The sequence below is a fragment of the Drosophila biarmipes genome, chromosome X, assembly GCF_025231255.1.
Source record: "Drosophila biarmipes strain raj3 chromosome X, RU_DBia_V1.1, whole genome shotgun sequence".
NCBI lineage: Eukaryota > Metazoa > Arthropoda > Insecta > Diptera > Drosophilidae > Drosophila > Drosophila biarmipes.
The window spans coordinates 2,908,428-2,928,987 of NC_066611.1; the positions used below are offsets into that span (position 1 = coordinate 2,908,428).

The following is a 20,560-nucleotide window of genomic DNA, read 5'->3' on the forward strand; positions in this document are numbered from 1 at the left end:
CTTTTGATCCCAATCGAGGCGTATTTCGGTAACAAATATGAACAAATATTTTAAATTAATACATTGGTGCATCCAATTTTCGGTTGTCCGTAGCTTAAATCTTCTAAATTTTACTTTTACTTTTACCGAAAATTTTCCTGAACTCGAATTATTGAAACACCGAAAACTAAAGGAGCAGGTTTTCAATTCTGTGGCTATAAATAGTAGCCGCATATAGTGCTTTAAATTAAAGTTTTTAATGGATTTAATGCATTTATTGTTAGTTTCTAAGTTGATACAGAGGGAATCGATCGGTATGTTATAAGTCTAAGGTCCCATTTGAAAGATTTTCTTGGGGTATAAGTCGGACGCGCGAACTTCGTTGGATGGATGATTAAGTGCGTGTCGCTGACTGTAGATTGTAGTGGTTTGTATGACTTGCGTGGGTGTTTTAGTATTCTAAAACCCATGGAGGTGAACTCGGTAGATCCTCCTCTGTGCTGACCTCGTCCTCGTCCACGTCCACCTTTGCCCGTTTTTGCGGGATGGAGGCCTCGGCCTCGGCTACGGCAGCAGACTCGTCCGCCTTTCGCTTCAAGGCCTTGGCGACGTTAACAGCTGCTGGTGCTGCTTCGATGCTCTCCTTCTTGGCCTCCCCCTTCTGGTCGTCGTCCGCGTACACCTCCTTCTGATCCTCGGTGGCGGGAGCAGCGTTTTCGGAGGTTAGCTTCTTACAAACGACGTCCTCGGCCGGTGCCCCTTTCTCCTCGGCGGCAGACTCGTACATCTTCCGCTTCAAGGCCTCGGCGGCGGGAGCATCCGCTGAGTCACCGTTGGCCTCCTTGGCGGCGGTAACAGCAGCTGGAGCTGCTTCGACGCTCTCCTCCTTGGCCGCCTTGACGGCGGACTTCTCCTTCAGGTCCCTGTCCTTGTTCACCTCCTTCTCATCGTCGGCGGCGGTAGCAGCGTCCTCGGAGGTCAGCTTCTTACAATCGAAGGCTTCGGCCGGTGTTCCGTTCTCCTCGGCGGCAGACTCGTCTATCTTCCGGTTCAAGGCCTCGGCGTCGGGAGCATCCGCTGAGTCACCGTTGGCCTCCTTGGCGGCGGTAACAGCAGCTGGAGCTGCTTCGATGCTCTCCTCCTTGGCGGCGGACTTCTCCTTCTGGTCTTCATCCGCGTACACCTCCTTCTTATCCTCGGTGGCAGGAGCAGCTTCCTCGGAGGTCAGCTTGTTACAATCGAAGACTTCGGCCGGTGCTCCGTTATCGGCGGTGGCAACTACGTCGTTCTCCACAGCATCGACTTCCTGTGATGGAACCTTCTCGACGGGGGTCTCCTTCTCTTCAGCAGACACATTAGCCATTTTAATTGTTTGCGTTTTTTTTTCAAAAAGCCTTGCGAGAAATTCGAAGTAGATCTAGTTTTCAGCTTTCAAGTTTGATTTGATTTTATGAATTTGTGCCAACTCACGCTGCCTCGTTCAAGTTTTCTAGCAAAGGCGCTGGATTGCTGATGATTTTGCCGTATTAGTAACAACGTCCACACTTTTTTTTGTAGGGATACCGAAGGACAGGGCTGGATCAAAAGCTTTGAAAACATTATCTAGGGATAGGATGTGGGATGGTAATAGTGTGTTTAAGCTACTTGCATCTTTGATGAATGTTGAACAGTCATTTATTATTTAAGTAAATTTCATGTACTTCTTACAATTCAATTATCTTACAAAAACTCCTATATCTAATTTGGTGACGAAGAACGCTTGTAAATTCGTAAAATTAATTCACTTTATTTTCCTTGCTTGATGATTGTTTGCATACAAAATTGTTACATATTAACTTTCATATTGAATAAAATTATTTAAAAAAAAACATATTTTAAAAATACCACTATACAAATTGCGATAAAAAGTTGAAAATCTGTCACTTAGAAAGTAATGACGAGGAAAAATCATATGGCACTATAATAGAAATAAATTTTTAGATTATTATTTAGTTGACTTTCTAATGGAAATGCCCATGAATATTTCATTCCACTTGGTTATAGAAGCAGTGTCTCTAGAAATTTTAGTAAAGTATGTGTCGTTAAATATTTTACAGTCTTAATAAATAATATTTTATCGCTTCCACTCATTATCGCTAAACAATAATGTTTAAAAGTTAAAGAATTAAAATAAAAATAAATCCTTAAACTATAATTTAAACCTATTTTATTTACACAATTTTAGCATATTTAATTACTTATTCAGGCGCATGTATAGGTCCTTACTGCTAAATAAACACGTTTTCCAAATATAGTGAAACAACAATTTTCTATATTGCTCTTTTTGGTACACCAATAAAGTCCCCCTTAAACCTAACCTAAGAAGGTATTTATTCAAGCCCTCAAAGAAAGTGAAAAACATTTTCAGTTTAAACAGCCCACCTAAAATATGTTTTTAGAAAAACTATTGAATGGATGTAACAAAAAAGAATAAAAATGAGGTTAATAACTTGGGGCATTTATCCCCACGGCACTTTCATCCTTTATTCCTCCATAAAATGTTTGAAAGTCTTGGTTGTATACTCTCCAAGTGTGCTTCGTCACTACCTGGAATGCCGTCCTCAGTGATATCCATGAAATTTGTTGCTTAATGCATTGCCTAAATATATACTTATATATATAGCAACACAACAAATAAATTTGTGGTAAAAATGTTAATAGTACTTCGGAATTTTTTAAATGCAATTCCAAATCATTGGATAAACCAGTGCTCTGGACTTTTAGTTTTGGAAAACGCGATCTATCGATGGAACTGGATAGTGCGCAGCACTAAATATCAGTGTGCTTCAGTGCCATTTAAAAATGTGGTTGGTTTCTATAAGTCTGCCTGTTAGTTTGCCTATCTGGGAGAAACTTTCTCTGATTACTTTTCGAAGAAAGAAGATAGGTAACGCCCTCGTTTAGCTCCTCTCCTTTCGCTGAAGGTCTTTTTCCACAGCTAGTCAGCTCCGAGGTCTGGATCCTTCTGCCGGTCACCTGCAGCCATTCAATGTACTGAAGAGGAAAAATAATGTAATTTAGCTGTAAAGGTTTAACCAGTTGTGTTTTGAATCGGGCAATGTAGGGGAGACCCCGCGGAAGAGGCTTCTCTGCTCAGGCAGAAAAATCAGAATCTTCGAAGGAGGATTGCATACTACCTGTACACTAGGATTGAAAATCCTCAAGGAAATAGTATAAAATAAGCTTCATTAATTTTTATCATAATCTCCTAGACTCAAGTATACAGTGTTTTTACGAATAACATTGTGATTTCTCCTTAATTTTTTAGAAATCAGCTTTGTGCGCCCTTGGGAACTTTAAAAAGGCATATAAACTCTCCGTATCTTGCTTCTCTTTGTGTGTAACGCTGACTTTACTGTCTAGTGCATAACAAATGCTAAAGCGTACTTTAAAGGACAAAACTGATGATCTTTTTAGGGCTTTAAACAAGCATTTAGGGCCGCTCTCGGCGAACCTATGTGCAATTTAAATAATAAAGACCGATGCCATGGCGGGACTGGGTGGAAGCCAAAAGTCCAATAAAATAAGGTTTCTAGCTTTACGGAGGCCAGCGAAATGTGTTTTCCAGCAAAACAGCGACATCGGCGACAAGGGGAGCAATGAACCAGCACGGCGGCCATGTACCAAGTGCAGAGGCTGCGTATATAGAGGGATATGTGCTTCTCCGGGAACTGTCATTCGATACCCGTTCTTGGGGGGCGGGGCTCCGACTGGCCACGCCCCGCACATAAAAAGTCCCTCCGCACGGGGGAGGAGCCTCGGCAGAGCGAGAGGCGTGTAGCGCAGGAGCAGGAGCAGGAGCAGGAGCCGACGAGCGAGAGAGGCATAGAGCAGGCGAAAGAGAGAGCACGAGAGCAGAGCTCGGCAAACTATGAAGTTGCATTTTTATTTGCGGAGCGGAGGGGATCCCCAGTGGCGGGGTGGGGGACCGAAGGACAAAGGGACGAAAGCCAGTTGGCAAGTTTTGTTTGCTAAACGCTGTGCTCCCCTGCATGTGGCACACAAAGGAGTCGAGCAAATAAACACATCACTCAGCAGGATGGAGGCACTCCGGCAGGACGGCGGGACGGCGGGACGGCAGGGGAGAGGAGTGTTTGTCACTTCGGCGACATATGTGACGGCGACGATGAGCCAGGCCTCCAGGACGCCAGACTCCGGGCCCGTCGTCTTCGTCTTCAGCCCGGCCATCCCGGCAGGAGCTTCTGCCGCAGACAGGCCTACAAGTGGGCGCCGGGGGTGGGTTCCTGGGCCAGGACTCCAGACTGCTGGCTCCTCGCAAGGCGCAACACGTTGCTCGAAAGACGCCGCCAGGTGCCCGGCTGTGCCGAAGGTCCTTGGCCATCGGTAGTAAATTACTTTTTGTTTATCAAGCAGCACCCACACACGTCCCGAGATTTGCATAAGGATGTGCTTATGATGTGCTCGGATTATGGCGCAATGGACTGGAGACCGGAGACCGGAGCTGGGAGGCCGGGGACCCGAGACCAGGGACTGGAATGGCTATCTAGACATCTACATAATATTAAGACAAAGCTCGTTGAGCCGTAAGACGATTTAATCGAGCTGAAATAATGGACTAAGGCACCGACGCAGAGACGCACACACGCACCCACGCACACTCGGCATGTTCATGAACTTGTTGAGGCTGCAGGAGTGGGCTTGGAGAGGGTGGCGGGCGGGGACTGGGCTGGCGACGGCAACGGCGACCGAGAGCCACCCACTCGAACGCCCCTGCTCCTTGAGGACTTGCAATGAACCGAACTTGATGCCCCTATCGAATTTATGGCTTATCTGATTTCCAACAATTAAAAACAGACGGGAGCCGGGCAAGGACCTCCCCTCCGCCGCCAATCCCAGTGCCCAACCTGCTCCGCATCCCGCTCCCCCTCCCCGCCCGTCTCGCTTGGCAGCGCTTTAATGCAATCAAAACATTTATATAGCTTAGACGCCGCGCAGCAAAGACAAAAATTCGGTGGTTGTTGTTTTAATTAGATTTCCAAGGCTCAGGGCTCCTGGCAGGACGACTGTCTAAATTGCCACAGCTGTAAGGGGTTAGCCCTCAACCCTTAATCCCGGCCGGGCCCCGCAGCCTCGCTACCCTGCACACCCTCGGCCCGCCCCGTAGTGGCTGCCAGCCAGGCAGCCTGGCATGCCCGGCGACCAAGGGGTATGCAAAGTGGGAATAATCTGCCGCCGGCAATCTCGGCGCTCAAGTGTGCCGCGCGAGCTGAGCGGAGCCGCTTAAATTAATGAAGAAATAAAGACGCACGAGATTTACGCGCTTAGGTGAGCCAGGAGGCAGGATGCTGGAGGCAGGGGCTGGGGAACGGGGTGACATCCTGGGATATGCGGAGCGGGATGCCGGGAGAGATTCGTGAAATGCCGCACAATGGCTCCCAGGGGCACGATAAAAATCGAATTAATAAGAGTTCAGCATAAATGGGCCTGGAAACGTCGGGCGAGGAACACCTAAGCCCGCTCCGTCCGCCTGGCATTTGTATCCATTATTGTTTTTATTGCGATCTGCCAGAGATCCGAGTGCGGCGGCAGTGTAATTAGCTCAAAGGGTTGTGTGCCAGGACGGAATGGTGGTCACCAGGCCACAAAGGACACTTGCACCGACGACTCTGAAGGGCTCTCGACGCAGCAGCTCAATTAATGCATTGCAAGTGCCAGTGACAATTCCGAGTGTCCATCAGGTGCCACAGGTGTTTCGGCTAATAACCAAGGACGAGGCTCAGGCCCGTCCCGGGCCGCTTAAGCCAATGAACACAAATCACGCACGGCAGGATCACCGTCACCACACACCCACACACGCACCTGGAACGGGGCCACTCGCACACGTACGGGTGCAAGTAAATTATGACAAATGTCCTTGACAGCCTCGGCCGACAGTTGCCGTAACCCTTTGCGCCCGGCCACTCCGATGGGATGGGTCCGGAGTCCGGGACACATTTTGTGGCAGCTGTAACTAACAACAACATGCACACAACAAATTACCCATTTAACACAACAACAACAGTTGCTGGCGAAGGACATTCATTTCACTAAATACTCTAGCTGACTTGGGGTGCTTAGCCACATTTGCAATGATAGCTTTTAGCCACTTAACTTATCTTTTAAAAATGAAAGCGGTAGAGTATTATATTATTATAATTGCTGGAGATTTATTTCTAACATAGATTGGAAAACTCGGAGTGTGTTAAGCTATATACTTTCACGAGAACTAACTATCTTCTGCTCTTCTTCACCAATTAAAAAAGTGATATGTCTATAATATTGGCAGAGGTATTCCCATTTTATTTCATTAATTTTTATTGGTGTTTTTTTATTCTGTTTATTTTATTTATTATATTTATTTGATTTATTTGATTTATTTTATTTATTTTATTTATTTTATTTATTTTATTTATTTTATTTATTTTATTTATTTTATTTAATTTATTTATTTTATTTATTTTATTTGTTTTATTTATTTTATTTATTTTATTTATTTTATTTATTTTATTTATTTTATTTATTTTATTTATTTTATTTATTTTATTTATTTTATTTTATTTATTTTATTTATTTTATTTACTTTGTTTATTTTATTTAGTTATTTATTTAATTCATTTTTTGTATTTATTTTATGTATTTTATTTGTTATACATTTTCGACCACACCACAATGATACGCACTCATCAACAGAAATATCATTCCCAATTATTCCTTATACCTCTTTCAACTCACCCAAAAGAGTCTGCCCTCTTCGTGCTGTTATAAATACCATGTCAGGCCATCAAATCCCTGCTCCACTGCCCCTCCCTTCGGCTGGCTCTGTGTAATTATTCAATTCAATTAATTCCGTTTACGCCTTTTGGCCAATCCTGCAGCTACAGCTGGCTCGGTCCGAGATTGCGTCCATGTCCAGCCTCGGCTGGCCACTCGATGTCCGGCAGCCATTTCCGCTTCCGACTGCCGAAGGTCCTGCAAGGCGCTCGTGTGTGTGTCCTGCGTCTGTTATCTCTCCGGAATGCGAATGTGGGCTGTGGGCGGCCCTTCTGTGGGTCAGCTCGATGTCAGCCTCGAGTGGGGCAGCCCCGGGATAAGGAGCAACAATTTCAACTATCCAGAAGGTCCTGTCCCGGCTCCAGCCGAGTCGGATGATAGGCCTTGTGTCCCGGCAGCCTCTCGACATTCCTCGCATAGTTCGGCTTTTGTTTTGCGGCCCGATGCGAAATCCTTTTGATACCAGCAAATGGGCAGGGCAAACAAACAAATTTCATTTATTTTTTAATAAAGTTATATTTGTTGTTAGCATTAATCCTCTCCAGCATTGCTTTGTGCTCCTCCCTTTCCGTTTGTGCCTGTGTTTGTGTTTGCCCATGTCCAACAATGGTCGCTTCCGTTTCCGCTGGCCCAAAAAAATACTCCAAATTGCTTCAAAAATAGCCGGCAACATACAAAACAAAGGCTGCAATCGTTTGGGGGGAAAACGAGAAAAACGAAACGGAAACTGCAAATAGAATTCTCGGGCAGAACTTTTTCCAGTTTTGCCGCAGTTATGAGATATGCTTGATATGCGTACGTGTGTGTCCCCCTTCGGAGTGCGTATCCTTATCACTTCCGTCATAAATTCCATTTTGCTTTATTTTTCTATTAAAAACTAACCGAGTAGGCGGGGGCGGGCTCTGCTTTTTCGGCCATAAATCAAAAGGGAATCCCAGAGTTGGAGGGCCGGAAGAGGGCAAAAAATAGACAAACATGGACGGCAAACTAAATCGCAATAATATGAAAAATAACAAAGGCCCTGGAACACTTGCCCCTGGCCCCTGGCTCCTGGCCCCCGTCCCTCGAGCCCAGTGCAATCTGCCACGTGCTACGTGATCTCCTCACGCATGCAAATGTGGCAACATTAGAATTTTCAACAGCCCCTCTGGGTGCCGGCCTCGTTTTTTATCTCCTCGCCTGCGGTTCGGCATCTTCGCTACCATTCTACGTTTCCGCTTTTCCGCTTCTCCGCCTTCACATGTCCCCTGCTCATCTTGGACTGCATCGTTTGTCATTATTCAAATTCCCCTTGACATCGCACACGGACCGACTCGCATGTGAAGTTGTCACCGGGAGAGCGGCCAGGATGTGGGGACTGTCAGCGATAGTCCCCGGGAGTTGTCAGGCGACTGCCTTCTAATGTGACGCATATGAAATTAAATTAAACGACAAACTCAGCGGCTTTCCAGGACTCTGTACGTGCGGGGGCTTCCGGGTTCACCCTGCCCACTCCTCGGGAACTTGACTATAGAGCAGGCTTATTGGAGCTATAAAGAACACTTAACTTCAGACGTTTCCCCAAGGAATTTCCACCAGTCCTTCCTTTACTTCCTTAACTGATCCTGATCAGGAAAATACATACTTTTTGACGAATATAAATACCCGTTTACTCAACGAGTAACACATAAAAATACGATAAAATCAAGATTTACTATGTACTATATACTACTTACACAGATCGGGAAAACTTAAATGTTAGTCCGATCATTAAAATTAAAATCTTTTGGTTTCTTGCATATTTTGTTCCTTCAAAAAATGAACGAACTCCCTTACTATAGCTCATATGAGCGTTACAGCAAAAGTAATTAGAACTCCCACATTATAATTAATGTTTAAAAAAAACTTCTTGTATCAAACACCTGTTACGTTACGATCGCACCTTTAACATAAAACTATTCTGATTCTTACTTTGAGACAATATTTTGATATGCCCGCATCAAAACAGTTTTGAAAATGTCTTCATTTTGAACAATTTCCAAGTATTTTTTGTCACCAAATTTGATATCAAGACTTTTGTACGTTAAAGCCCCTCGTTAAAAGGATTTTTGTTTTAAAAATTTATGATAATGTGAGATCTAAGTTCATTGTAATGAGTACATTTATTATACCCAAACCATTAATGACTTTTGAATACTCGACAAAGATGCTAGTAGTCAAAGCGCACTATTACCATCTCACTTCCCATCCCTAGATAGTGTTTTCCGATAATTTAATTTCGATATCCCTGAAAAAGCGTGGTCGAAGCGAAGCAGCACGTTTTTCTTCTTTAGTGTGGACGTTCTCACTTAAACGGCAAAATCACAAGCACTGCAGCGCCTTTGCTAGAAAACTTGAAAGAGGCAGCGTGAGTTGGCACAAATTCATAAAATCAGTCAACTATCAGCCAGACCTACGTGTAAAATTTGTATTTCTCGCAAGGCTTTTGGGAAATAAAACGCAAACAATAAAAATGGCTAATGTATCTGCTGAAGAGAAGGAGACCACCGTCGAGAAGTTTCCATCACAGGAAGTCGGTGCTCTGGAGAACGACGTAGTTGCCACCGAGGAGAACGGAGCACCGGCCGAAGCCTTCGATTGTAAGAAGCTGACCTCCGAGGACGGAGCTCCCGCCACCGAGGATCAGAAGGAGGTGTACGCGGATGAAGACCAGAAGGAGAAGTCCGCCGCCAAGGAGGAGAGCGTTGAAGCAGCTCCAGGTGCTCCTAACGCCGCCGAGGAGGCCAACGGGGACTCAACGGATGCTCCCGCCGCCGAGGCCTTGAAGCGGAAGATGGACGAGTCTGCCGCCGGGGAGAAAGGGGCACCGGCCGAGGACGTCATTTGTAAGAAGCTGACCTCCGAGGACGCTGCTCCCGCCACCGAGGATCATAAGGAGGTGTACACGGACTACGACCAGAAGGAGGAGGCCAAGAAGGAGAGCATCGAAGCAGCACCAGCAGCTGTTGACGTCGCCGAGGCCTTGAAGCGAAAGGCGGACGAGTCTGCTGCCGTAGCCGAGGCCTCCACCCCGCAAAAACGGGAAAAGGTGGACGTGGACGAGGACGAGGTCAGCACAGAGGAGGATCTACCGAAGAGTTCGCCTCCATGGGTTTTAGAATACTAACACACACGCAAGTCACACAAACCACTGTTCTGCAGTCTACCATCTATCCAACGACGTTCGCATGACCAATTCACATTAAAAACCCTTCAAATGGAAGCTTAGTCTTATAGCGATTATCTCTGTATTTACTAAGGAACCAACCACAACAAGAGAGAGAAAATAACAATATATTAACATTTAAAAACCCTTACAAAAGAGCTTGATTTAAAAGCAAATCTCTGGGTGAGCGAAGAAAGCTCTATTTAAGGCCGCGAAATTGGTAATTGAAAATCCGCCACGACAGTCAAACACATGTTTTGCTTGTCCTTGGAAAGATAAATTTAGGATCTAAAGTGAGTAATTCCCCTCGCACTCCCCTTAGTAGCCGGTATCTGGTAGTCGAGCCGTCGACCCAATCGTTCTCTGTAGCTTAAACTGGTTTTGTTTAAGTTATTCAGTGAAATGACAATAGAATAATCCCATATTGTCTCCATTGTGGAGTAGATCCTTTAATGTTTGAAGATAATCAAGTTGTCTTTTACCCTACATGTCTATAGCTCCACCTCAAGGGTCAACATGCACCCGTCAGGTCACCTTGGATGAAAAAGTGGCCGCTGCGACGCAGACCTGCTCCGGAAATAACTTCCCACTGGGAGGCAAACTTGCAACATAAAAAGATAGCAGATAAATGTGCAGCAATAAAAAGCCGGGGCTGGGACAGGAATTAAATATGCCACTTATCTGGCGCAAACTGCAAACACATTACCCGAACAGCGGGTGGTGCCGCGCGAGGAACGGGACGGGCAGGAGGAGCGCCACCAGGACCACCGACACCGTCAGCCAGACAATGCCCAGGTATCACGGGCGCAATCAGCAGCCCGGCGAGATTCGGGCCATGTTTGAATTGCTGTCATTAAAATGTTGACAAAGGCGCAGAAAGGTGTAAAAACCGCAGCCCGTGATTTCCGCGCACCACCCGGGCCCAGACCCAACCGCACTGGTGGATTGGCGGTGGCCGCGGGTCGGTAATGAGTTTTGTTAATGTGGCGGCCACAAATGCGGCCCGCGTATGAATACTGTTCGTATTCCTATGCGCAATATGGGCGAATTATATTTACACTTATGTATGCGAGTACATATATACTTGCGGCACTTGCCGCCTTGCAACTGACAGGATGATGAGCCCCGCGCGCACCCCGGGCACCCGGAACGGTTGATGGAATTCCAGGGGAATTCGGCAACAGACTTCGGGGGAGCCGGGGCCTTCAAGTGGCGAAACGAGGCGAGAACGAGTGGTGACCCTTGAAAGCGCCAATCAAGTGGCTGGGAACCGGGCTCTTACATGCGTAATTTGCACGCCAAGTGCTCGAGACCCAAGCCGTGCCGAGGCGGACCACTTCCCACCCGGACCGGCAGCGTCTGGTAATTAAATTTCGTACGCCCGCCCGGCGGAGTGTGAAAATCATAAAAAGCATCGGCGTCGTGCATACGCCGTGTGGGCCCAAAAATGTTAAACAATTCACACGGCCGGGCTAATTAAGCGCTCGTCCCCGCCGTCGTCCTGGTCCTCGGGCTGCCCTCGTCCTGCCAGCGGGAGTGTGTGATTTCCATATTTTGATAGCTGCTGATGGAGTCTGAAGGTTGGCATTAAGTAAACCGGAAATTAACTCAGTAATGACTTGTTTATGCACGGGTCTGATGGCCTGGCTCTCCGACTGTCTGCCCGACTACTTGTGTGCGCATAGAGATAGCACTTGAGCCCTCGGGAAGGCGCAAACTATCCCCGTTCGGGCAGGACTCGTCCGGGAATCCCTCAAGCCACTGCGGTCACTTGGCACCCTTTGGGCCCCACTCACACGCACGCCGGCACATGCACGCCTTAAATTAATGACCTCATAAATTAGCCATAATTATTGTAATGAGCCCGAGGCGCATTAACGAGGCCGCCTGAGACAATTCAACTTAAAATTTATGAATTTATGGCCATGTGTTAGGGCCAATTAGTGGAGTCGCGCTCGCGCTTTGTAGTGGGCCGCAGTTCGCAGTCCGCAATCCGCAATCCGCGCAATTAAATGCACCTGATGACAGCGGCAGGAGGAGGACCTGCCCAGCTACAGCTGCATAGACACATTAATCACGGCGCCTTCGAGAAGCAGGAGCAGGAGCAGGAGCAGGAGCAGCGGGAGTGGGAGTGGGAGGCCTTGAGCCCCGCCCGCGATATGGATTTGTTTGCCGAGGCCTTCGGCGGAATCGGAGCCTTGGCTGAGCGCCAAATAAATTACGGGGTCAGCGAAAGTAAATAGCAATAAATTAAGGGTACATCAATGAAATAAACCAGCGACAAGAAGGCGGAAAAAGGACAAGAACTTCTTCCCCCGCGCTGGGGCTGTTGGTGGGCAAACAAACAAACAACAATGAAACCAAGCAAACAAACAGACAGCCGAGCAGGCAAACGGGCGCCGGGCAGCAGGAAGGGCGGAGGGCGGCCAGGGGTTGCACCACCCCCGGTGGTGACCGAGTGGCCAAATGAAATTTTAATTTTTTCCAGTTCTTCCTGCTCTGCGCGCCCTTAATCCTCCTTCAAGACGGGGTCCTTGGGCGGGATCCGTGGCGATTATGCACGGTAAATCATTTCGACATTTTCCCGTTCATAAGCACGTAATTTGACTTGATTTTTTAGCCGCCGCCGGCCATTTGCCTTATTGACTGCCGCCCCCAGCCGGGAGACCGGGATGAGCAGGACGAGGGCGAGGACGAGGACGAGGACGAGGACGAGGACGAGGACGAGGACGGGGTCGAAGGACCCACGACTCCGCATATAATTGCGGTTAATTAAAGCCTGATTTCTTTGCGGCCGCGTCAAGTGAGCGTTAAAACAAATGGCCAGTGGCCCCCGCCGCCGGACGCACCCTGATGTCCCCTGATAAGGAATGATCTAGCACAGCCAGCGAGGATTTACCGAGCCCTGGCAGGCTCTTCACCTGCCACTTTTGGCGCTCGGGTGGCTTGGTTCCTGCTCTTTGGTGGTGACTTCGGCTCTTTCAAGTTCCTCATTTTTTTCACATACAAAAATTGATTATTAATGATGGACCCCGCCAGGTGAGTGGGGGAAAAGCGAGTGCGCTGCCGGAGGAAAAGCGCAAAGAAATTAATTATGGAAATTACTCGGCCGTCTGCCCGCCCAGCTCACCCCCGGCTAATCGGCTTGCGGTTTGATTTACTTAAATTTCGGGAATGGAATTTTTATATTTTTTGGCCCGCACGGCCGGGAGGACACTTGGCCTCTCGCTGCCCGGCACAAATAACAATTTATTTTCATTAATTTGTGCCTTAACCCCTTAACCCCTTGACGCCGGCGCGGGTTCATTAGGCATGCAGGCTGCATGCTGCCCGAGTCGATTGCCGTCGAGGCAGCCCAACCCTTCCGAGTCCTCGTAATTATTGCAATCTGTTCGATTTTGGGACACACTCTGGCCGCGGACGCGACCGTTTTGCCATTTGGAAATGCAAATTAATTGCCACATGGCCCGGCCGGGAGCGTCCTGGTGCAGAAGTGTTGCGGCATTAGCAGTGGCCATTAAAGTAAATTGTAATTGGTAATTCCCCCGGCTTGGAGACGGAACAGATCGAACGGCGAGGGCTCTGCGAATTTCCACGTTTTCGCATTTCCCCCGGGGTGGCTCCGGCCTGGCCTGGTCCGGCCCTGGGCCGCTTCATTTTTTGCGCCAATATTAAAAGTCATAATTCAATTTTATTGCGAGTGTTTCAGGTGCCTTAATCATTTCTAATATCCTGGCCAGCGCTCCCGCCCCCCTGCCTGCCTCCCAGGACGCCTCTTCAGTGACTCGACTTCCGCTCCACCATAAATACTAATTTCACAGGCAATAAAGGCGCAACATTCGCCAGGCCTCGGATCCTCGCGACTCCTCACGTAGTCCTGCCATTTCGATAGATCCGGGACATTTGCCAGATACGAGTTGTAGATAATGGCCGGAGCAATTTTTAATGGATTACTTCGCGAACGCGACCCGGGCAGCTGTTTCTGGCTCAGAGTTGCGGAAATTGGCAAGCGTACTGCCAGATACAAAGCCGACTTCCCTCACTGCGAGAGTGCCATAACTTAATGTCAGAACGTGGTATTTATTGTATATAGTCCGTAAAAGTTAATCAGTTTGCCAGTGCAGAGCGGGGGAAGAGTGGCCCTCTGAAAAAGGTTTCTGAAGGAAGCAATACACTGTTAAAAAATAAATATTTGAACTATGTACAAAAGCCATTGTGTTCAATACAGAATTAATTGAAAGTATATGATTAGAGTAGAAAATATTGGTTTCGATTTTTGACAAACCAACCATAAACATTTTACGTTAATAGAAACCAAAAGATAAGCTCAGGCGTTTCTATGGGAAAACTTGTATACTGGACTTTCATACTTGTAAAAATTAAGTACTAGACATAGAAATGTTAAGAAAATATTACAATAAATTTAGTAGCGATAGGTCTTGTCGAAAACTATTTATATTATACACTTCTGTAATATTTTGGCACAATTTTGGCGATTTTTTCTATGACACATATATATTACAAACAGTAGTATCATTTTAATCAGGTTTGATTCGTAACTCGAAACAATAATAAAAGCTGTTTACTGGAGTTGAAGAAAATCAAAAATAAGCTTTAAATATCGAATTTGCTGGAGGATCTGTAACCTTATGTACAGGTAGTATTTGGTGTTATAGGGGCTTCCCTACTAAGTAGCAGTAGTGTGCTACAGTGGCCCCACGAGATATTCCCTTCCCACTAAGGCGGTATCCAAAATTGTGGCGAATCACCTTAAGCGAAATAAAAATAGTTAAACGAATGGTTACCTTTTCTAATTCTTCAAAAGTACCATAAATTTAATTGTTATGTTGCCATTAATTTCATGGACGTTACTGAGGACGGCATTTCAGGTAGTGACGAAGCACACTTGGAGAGTGGGAATACTATATAAAGCTACAGAATTAAAAAGTATCGCGAAATCTAAGAAGATTTCAAACCAATACTTTCAAAAATGTTATAGGATTGGGGAAATAAAGATGAAAGTGCCGCGGAGATAAATGCCCCAAGTTAAGAGCCTAAATTTGTTAGTTCTTCTGAAAAAATATTGTTGTTTTACTACACTTGGAATAACGCGTTAATTTAGCGCTAAGTTCCTATAAATACCACTGAAAAGGTAATACAATACGCTAAAATTGTGTAAATACAATACATTTAAAGATGTAGCTAGAGGTTTATATCTTTTTTTCTCAAAATTGCTTCAAACGATTTATTCATGCTTACTGGAATGGTCAAAAACCATCCAACAATAACTCGATGCGAAAAATTCTTATCAGATATTTTTAAAGAAAAAGTACAACCCTTAGAAGTTTTTTTTTATCGAAAAGTAAATAAACTCTTTACTATAACTGTAAAATGTTTAACGACACATATTTTACTAACATTTCTAGAAACACTGTTTAACTATAACCAAGTGAACTAGGTCTTGCGGCTGAAGAATGTATGGGGGTTTTCATTAAAAAGTTTATTTATTTCTGTTATATTTTTCTTAGTCATAAGTTTCTAAGTAGACAGATATCCAACCTTTTATCACAATCTTTATATAAACTAATTAATTAATAAAATCCCCTGAACATCCTTCAAAAGTGTATTTGTGGTATTTTTTAAAATGTTATTATAAAAAAAGTGTTATTCGATATGAATGTTAACATGTAACAATTTTGTATACCAACAAACATCAATTTTGCCTAAGTGCGAAAAAAAGAAAGTGAATTTATTTAGACGAATTCAATAGTTTGAAATCGGAATTTTGTTTGATAATTTGATAGAACTTAAAATGTAACTTTAGCTTCTTTTTACATTTGAATACTCGACAAAGATGCTAGTAGTCGCACTATTACCATCTTCCCATCTTCCCATCCCTAGATAATGTTTTCCGAGCTTGGGATCCAGCCCCGTAATTTCGTTATCCATGAAAAAAGTGCGTGAAGTGTGGACGTTCTCACTTAAACGACAAAACCTCCAGCAATCCAGCCATTTTCTTAGAAAACTTAAAGAGGACGGCGTGAGTTCGCACAAATTCATAAAATTTGACAACTGAAAACTGTATTTCTCGCAAGGCTTTTGAAAAGTAAAACGCCAACAATAAAATGGCTGATGTGGATGCAGGAAACGAGGAAGTCGGTGCTCTGGAGAATGTCGTAGTTGCCACCGAGGAGAACGGAGCACCGGCCGAGGACGTCGTTTGTAAGAAGCTGACCTCCGAGGACGGTGCTCCCGCCGCCGATGATCAGAAGGAGGTGTACGCGGATGAAGACCAGAAGGAGAAGTCCGCCGCCGAGGAGGCCATGGAGGAGAGCGTCGAATTAGCTCCAGGTGCTCCTAACGCCGCCGAGGAGGCTAACGGGGACTCAACGGATGCTCCCGACGCCGAGGCCATGAAGCGGAAGATGGACGAGTCTGCCGCCGGGGAGAAAGGGGCACCGGCCGAGGACGTCATTTGTAAGAAGCTGACCTCCGAGGACGCTGCTCCCGCCACCGAGGATCATAAGGAGGTGTACACGGACTACGACCAGAAGGAGGAGGGCAAGAAGGAGAGCATCGAAGCAGCACCAGCAGCTGTTGACGTCGCCGAGGCCTTGAAGCGAAAGGCGGACGAGTCTGCTGCCGTAGCCGAGGCCTCCACCCCGCAAAAACGGGAAAAGGTGGACGTGGACGAGGACGAGGTCAGCACAGAGGAGGATCTACCGAAGAGTTCGCCTCCATGGGTTTTAGAATACTAACACACACGCAAGTCACACAAACCACTGTTCTGCAGTCTACAGCCGCAGTGAGCCATCTATCCAACTACGTTCGCATGACCAATTCACATTAAAAACCCTTCAAATGGAAGCTTAGTCTTTAGCGATTATCTCTGTATTTACTAAGGAACCAACCACAACAAGAGAAAGAAAATGAAAATATATTAACATTTAAAAATTCGTACATAAGAGCTTGATTTAAAAGCAAATCCCTGGGTGTGCGAAGAAACCATTATTTAAGGCCTCGAAATTGGTAAATCCGCAACGACAGTTGATTCCAACACCTGTTACGTTACGATCGCACCTTTAACATAAAACTATTCTGATTCTTACTTTGAGGCAATATTTTGATATTCCCGAATCAAAACCGTTTTGAAAGTGTCTTTATTTTGAACAATTTCCAAGTATTTTTTGTCACCAAATTTGATATCAAGACTTTTGTACGTTAAAAGCACCTCGTTAAAAGGATTTTTGTTTTAAAAATTTAAGATAAGGGAGATCTAAGTTCATTGTAATGAGTACATTTATTATACCCAAACCATTAATGACTTTTGAATACTCGACAAAGATGCTAGTAGTCAAAGCGCACTATTACCATCTCACTTCCCATCCCTAGATAGTGTTTTCCGATAATTTAATTTCGATATCCCTGAAAAAGCGTGGTCGAAGCGAAGCAGCACGTTTTTCTTCTTTAGTGTGGACGTTCTCACTTAAACGGCAAAATCACAAGCACTGCAGCGCCTTTGCTAGAAAACTTGAAAGAGGCAGCGTGAGTTGGCACAAATTCATAAAATCAAATCATAAAATCAGTCAACTATCAGCCAGACCTACGTGTAAAATTTGTATTTCTCGCAAGGCTTTTGGGAAATAAAACGCAAACAATAAAAATGGCTAATGTATCTGCTGAAGAGAAGGAGACCACCGTCGAGAAGTTTCCATCACAGGAAGTCGGTGCTCTGGAGAACGACGTAGTTGCCACCGAGGAGAACGGAGCACCGGCCGAAGCCTTCGATTGTAAAAAGCTGACCTCCGAGGACGGTGCTCCCGCCGCCGATGATCAGAAGGAGGTGTACGCGGATGAAGACCAGAAGGAGAAGTCCGCCGCCGAGGAGGCCAAGGAGGAGAGCGTCGAAGTAGCTCCAGGTGCTCCTAACGCCGCCGAGGAGGCTAACGGGGACTCAACGGATGCTCCCGACGCCGAGGCCTTGAAGCGGAAGATGGACGAGTCTGCCGCCGAGGAGAAAGGGGCACCGGCCGAGGACGTCGTTTGTAAGAAGCTGACCTCCGAAAACGCTGCTCCCGCCACTGAGGATCAGAAGGAGGTGTTCGCGGACGACGACCAGAAGGGGGAGGCCAAGAAGGAGAGCATCGAAGCAGCACCAGCAGCTGTTGACGTCGCCGAGGCCTTGAAGCGAAAGGCGGACGAGTCTGCTGCCGTAGCCGAGGCCGAGGCCTCCACCCCGCAAAAACGGGAAAAGGTGGACGTGGACGAGGACGAGGTCAGCACAGAGGATGATCTACCGAAGAGTTCGCCTCCATGGGTTTTAGAATACTAACACACACGCAAGTCACACAAACCACTGTTCTGCAGTCTACAGCCGCAGTGAGCCATCTATCCAACGACGTTCGCATGACCAATTCACATTAAAAACCCTTCAAATGGAAGCTTAGTCTTTAGCGATTATCTCTGTATTTACTAAGGAACCAACCACAACAAGAGAAAGAAAATGAAAATATATTAACATTTAAAAATTCGTACATAAGAGTTTGATTTAAAAGCAAATCTCTGGGTGTGCGAAGAAACCACTATTTAAGGCCGCGAAATTGGTAATTGAAAATCCGCCACGACAGTTGATTCCAACACCTGTTACGTTACGATCGCACCTTTAACATAAAACTATTCTGATTCTTACTTTGAGACAATATTTTGATATGCCTGCATCAAAACAGTTTTGAAAATGTCTTTATTTTGAACAATTTCCAAGTATTTTTTGTCACCAAATTTGATATCAAGACTTTTGTACGTTAAAAGCACCTCGTTAAAAGGATTTTTGTTTTAAAAATTTAAGATAAGGGAGATCTAAGTTCATTGTAATGAGTACATTTATTATACCCAAACCATTAATGACTTTTGAATACTCGACAAAGATGCTAGTAGTCAAAGCGCACTATTACCATCTCACTTCCCATCCCTAGATAGTGTTTTCCGATAATTTAATTTCGATATCCCTGAAAAAGCGTGGTCGAAGCGAAGCAGCACGTTTTTCTTCTTTAGTGTGGACGTTCTCACTTAAACGGCAAAATCACAAGCACTGCAGCGCCTTTGCTAGAAAACTTGAAAGAGGCAGCGTGAGTTGGCACAAATTCATAAAATCAAATCATAAAATCAGTCAACTATCAGCCAGACCTACGTGTAAAATTTGTATTTCTCGCAAGGCTTTTGGAAAATAAAACGCAAACAATAAAAATGGCTAATGTATCTGCTGAAGAGAAGGAGATCCCCGTCGAGAAGGTTCCATCACAGGAAGTCGATGCTGTGGAGAACGACGTAGTTGCCACCGAGGAGAACGGAGCACCGGCCGAAGCCTTCGATTGTAAGAAGCTGACCTCCGAGGACGGTGCTCCCGCCGCCGATGATCAGAAGGAGGTGTACGCGGATGAAGACCAGAAGGAGAAGTCCGCCGCCGAGGAGGCCAAGGAGGAGAGCGTCGAAGGTGCTGATAATGCCGCCAAGGAGGCCAACGGGGACTCGACGGATGCTCCCGACGCCGAGGCCTTGAAGCGGAAGATGGACGATTGGGCCGCCGAGGCCTATGATGGCGTCTCCTTGCCGGAAAAAAAGGCGAAGGTGGACGTGGGCGAAGACGAGGTCAGCACAGAGGAGGACGTGGCGAAGAGTTCACCTCAACGGGATTAGGAATACTTCAACACAAACGCAAGTCACACAAACCACCGCCATACACTCTAAAGGCCGCACTTAATCATCTATCCGAAGACGTTCGCACGAGTGACCTATTCCGCCCTAAAAATCCTTCGATTGGATTCTTCGTCTTAAAGCGATTCTCTCTGTATTAACTAAGAAACCAACAACGTCAAGATAGAAAGAATAAAAATACATCAATACATCATTACGATAACCCACTGGAATGTAAGCGAATTTAATTTAAAGCTTGACCAGAAATGACCATGGTTTTTTTAGATGTAGGTATTCTGCTTCTTACAAATATAAATGTGAACTAGCTTGGGATTACTCATACATACCTTCGGCTAGCTGACAGATATGGTAGGACGATGGCTGGGCTCACTATGCATTCTATACGGTCCTTCGTGGCAGGCGCGTAAGTAGTTGGAGGCCACTAATTAGCAGGCGGGGATGCGGTGCCCTTTCCACAGGGTCTACCCACATCAGTTGCAGGAGCTAGTTCAAAGGGCTCTCCTCCTGCTCCCGTCCGCCAAAGTAGCCAATGGCCAGCAAACAAGCCTAGAGATAAGACAAGCGGCGACAGGACTTCGAACTCGAGATACCCTCCGCAGGGAACTACGCGTCCGTATATACGTGGCGCCCGCTCCCCCGCAGGAAAGGCGAATCAAAGGATGTGAGTCTTGCGTATTGTTGCGGTTAGGGTTGAGTCCTTTCCGGGGGCGGGGTGTGTGTGCTCCTGATTATACATAACGGTTCATTGCCTGCCAGGACGAGGCGCAGGGACGGGTGGCAAGGACTCCGTCTAATCACTGTCACATGCAGGCGTCGCTTACGCATTCAAAGCGAGCATGCCGAGACAAAGCCCAGGAGCTGGCGGGGAAGGGTCTG

General features: G+C 46.1%; 2 protein-coding genes across 14 annotated transcripts; one reads left to right on the top strand and one right to left on the bottom strand.

Annotated features, from left to right (window-relative positions):
- Nucleotides 1–232: 232 nt before the first annotated feature.
- Nucleotides 233–1,520, bottom strand: LOC108035749 (brain acid soluble protein 1-like). Its single transcript, XM_017111446.3, has 2 exons — nt 1,450–1,520; nt 233–1,373 (listed from the first exon to the last, which is right to left on the bottom strand). Exon 2 carries the CDS (start codon nt 1,340–1,342, stop codon nt 431–433), a length of 912 nt encoding a protein of 303 aa, XP_016966935.2. The 5' UTR covers nt 1,343–1,373; nt 1,450–1,520; the 3' UTR covers nt 233–430.
- A 7,279-nt stretch (nt 1,521–8,799) lies between these two features.
- On the top strand, nt 8,800–19,964 carry LOC122818666 (translation initiation factor IF-2-like). Of its 13 annotated transcripts, XM_050888627.1 has the most exons (4): nt 8,800–9,175; nt 9,215–9,420; nt 16,209–16,697; nt 18,275–18,503. In XM_050888627.1, exons 2-4 carry the CDS (start codon nt 9,281–9,283, stop codon nt 18,303–18,305), a joined length of 660 nt encoding a protein of 219 aa, XP_050744584.1. In that variant the 5' UTR covers nt 8,800–9,175; nt 9,215–9,280; the 3' UTR covers nt 18,306–18,503. The 13 variants fall into 13 exon arrangements, 7 of the variants coding, with proteins under 7 accessions (XP_050744584.1, XP_050744576.1, XP_050744577.1 ...); XM_050888619.1 differs by lacking the exon at nt 16,209–16,697 and having other exon boundaries at nt 17,777–18,503; XM_050888620.1 differs by lacking the exon at nt 16,209–16,697 and having other exon boundaries at nt 9,250–9,420; nt 17,777–18,503.
- The last annotated feature ends 596 nt before the right edge of the window (nt 19,965–20,560 follow it).

What these genes read in the sequence shown, in the direction of transcription:
- LOC108035749 (XM_017111446.3), bottom strand. Translation starts at nt 1,342, where the DNA reads ATGGCTAATGTGTCTGCTGAAGAGAAGGAGACCCCCGTCGAGAAGGTT.
- LOC122818666 (XM_050888619.1), top strand. Translation starts at nt 9,281, where the DNA reads ATGGCTAATGTATCTGCTGAAGAGAAGGAGACCACCGTCGAGAAGTTT. An exon ending in TTCGATTGTAAGAAGCTGAC is followed by an intron (nt 9,421 to 17,776) that starts CTCCGAGGACGG and finishes TAAAAAGCTGAC; the next exon opens with CTCCGAGGACGGTGCTCCCG.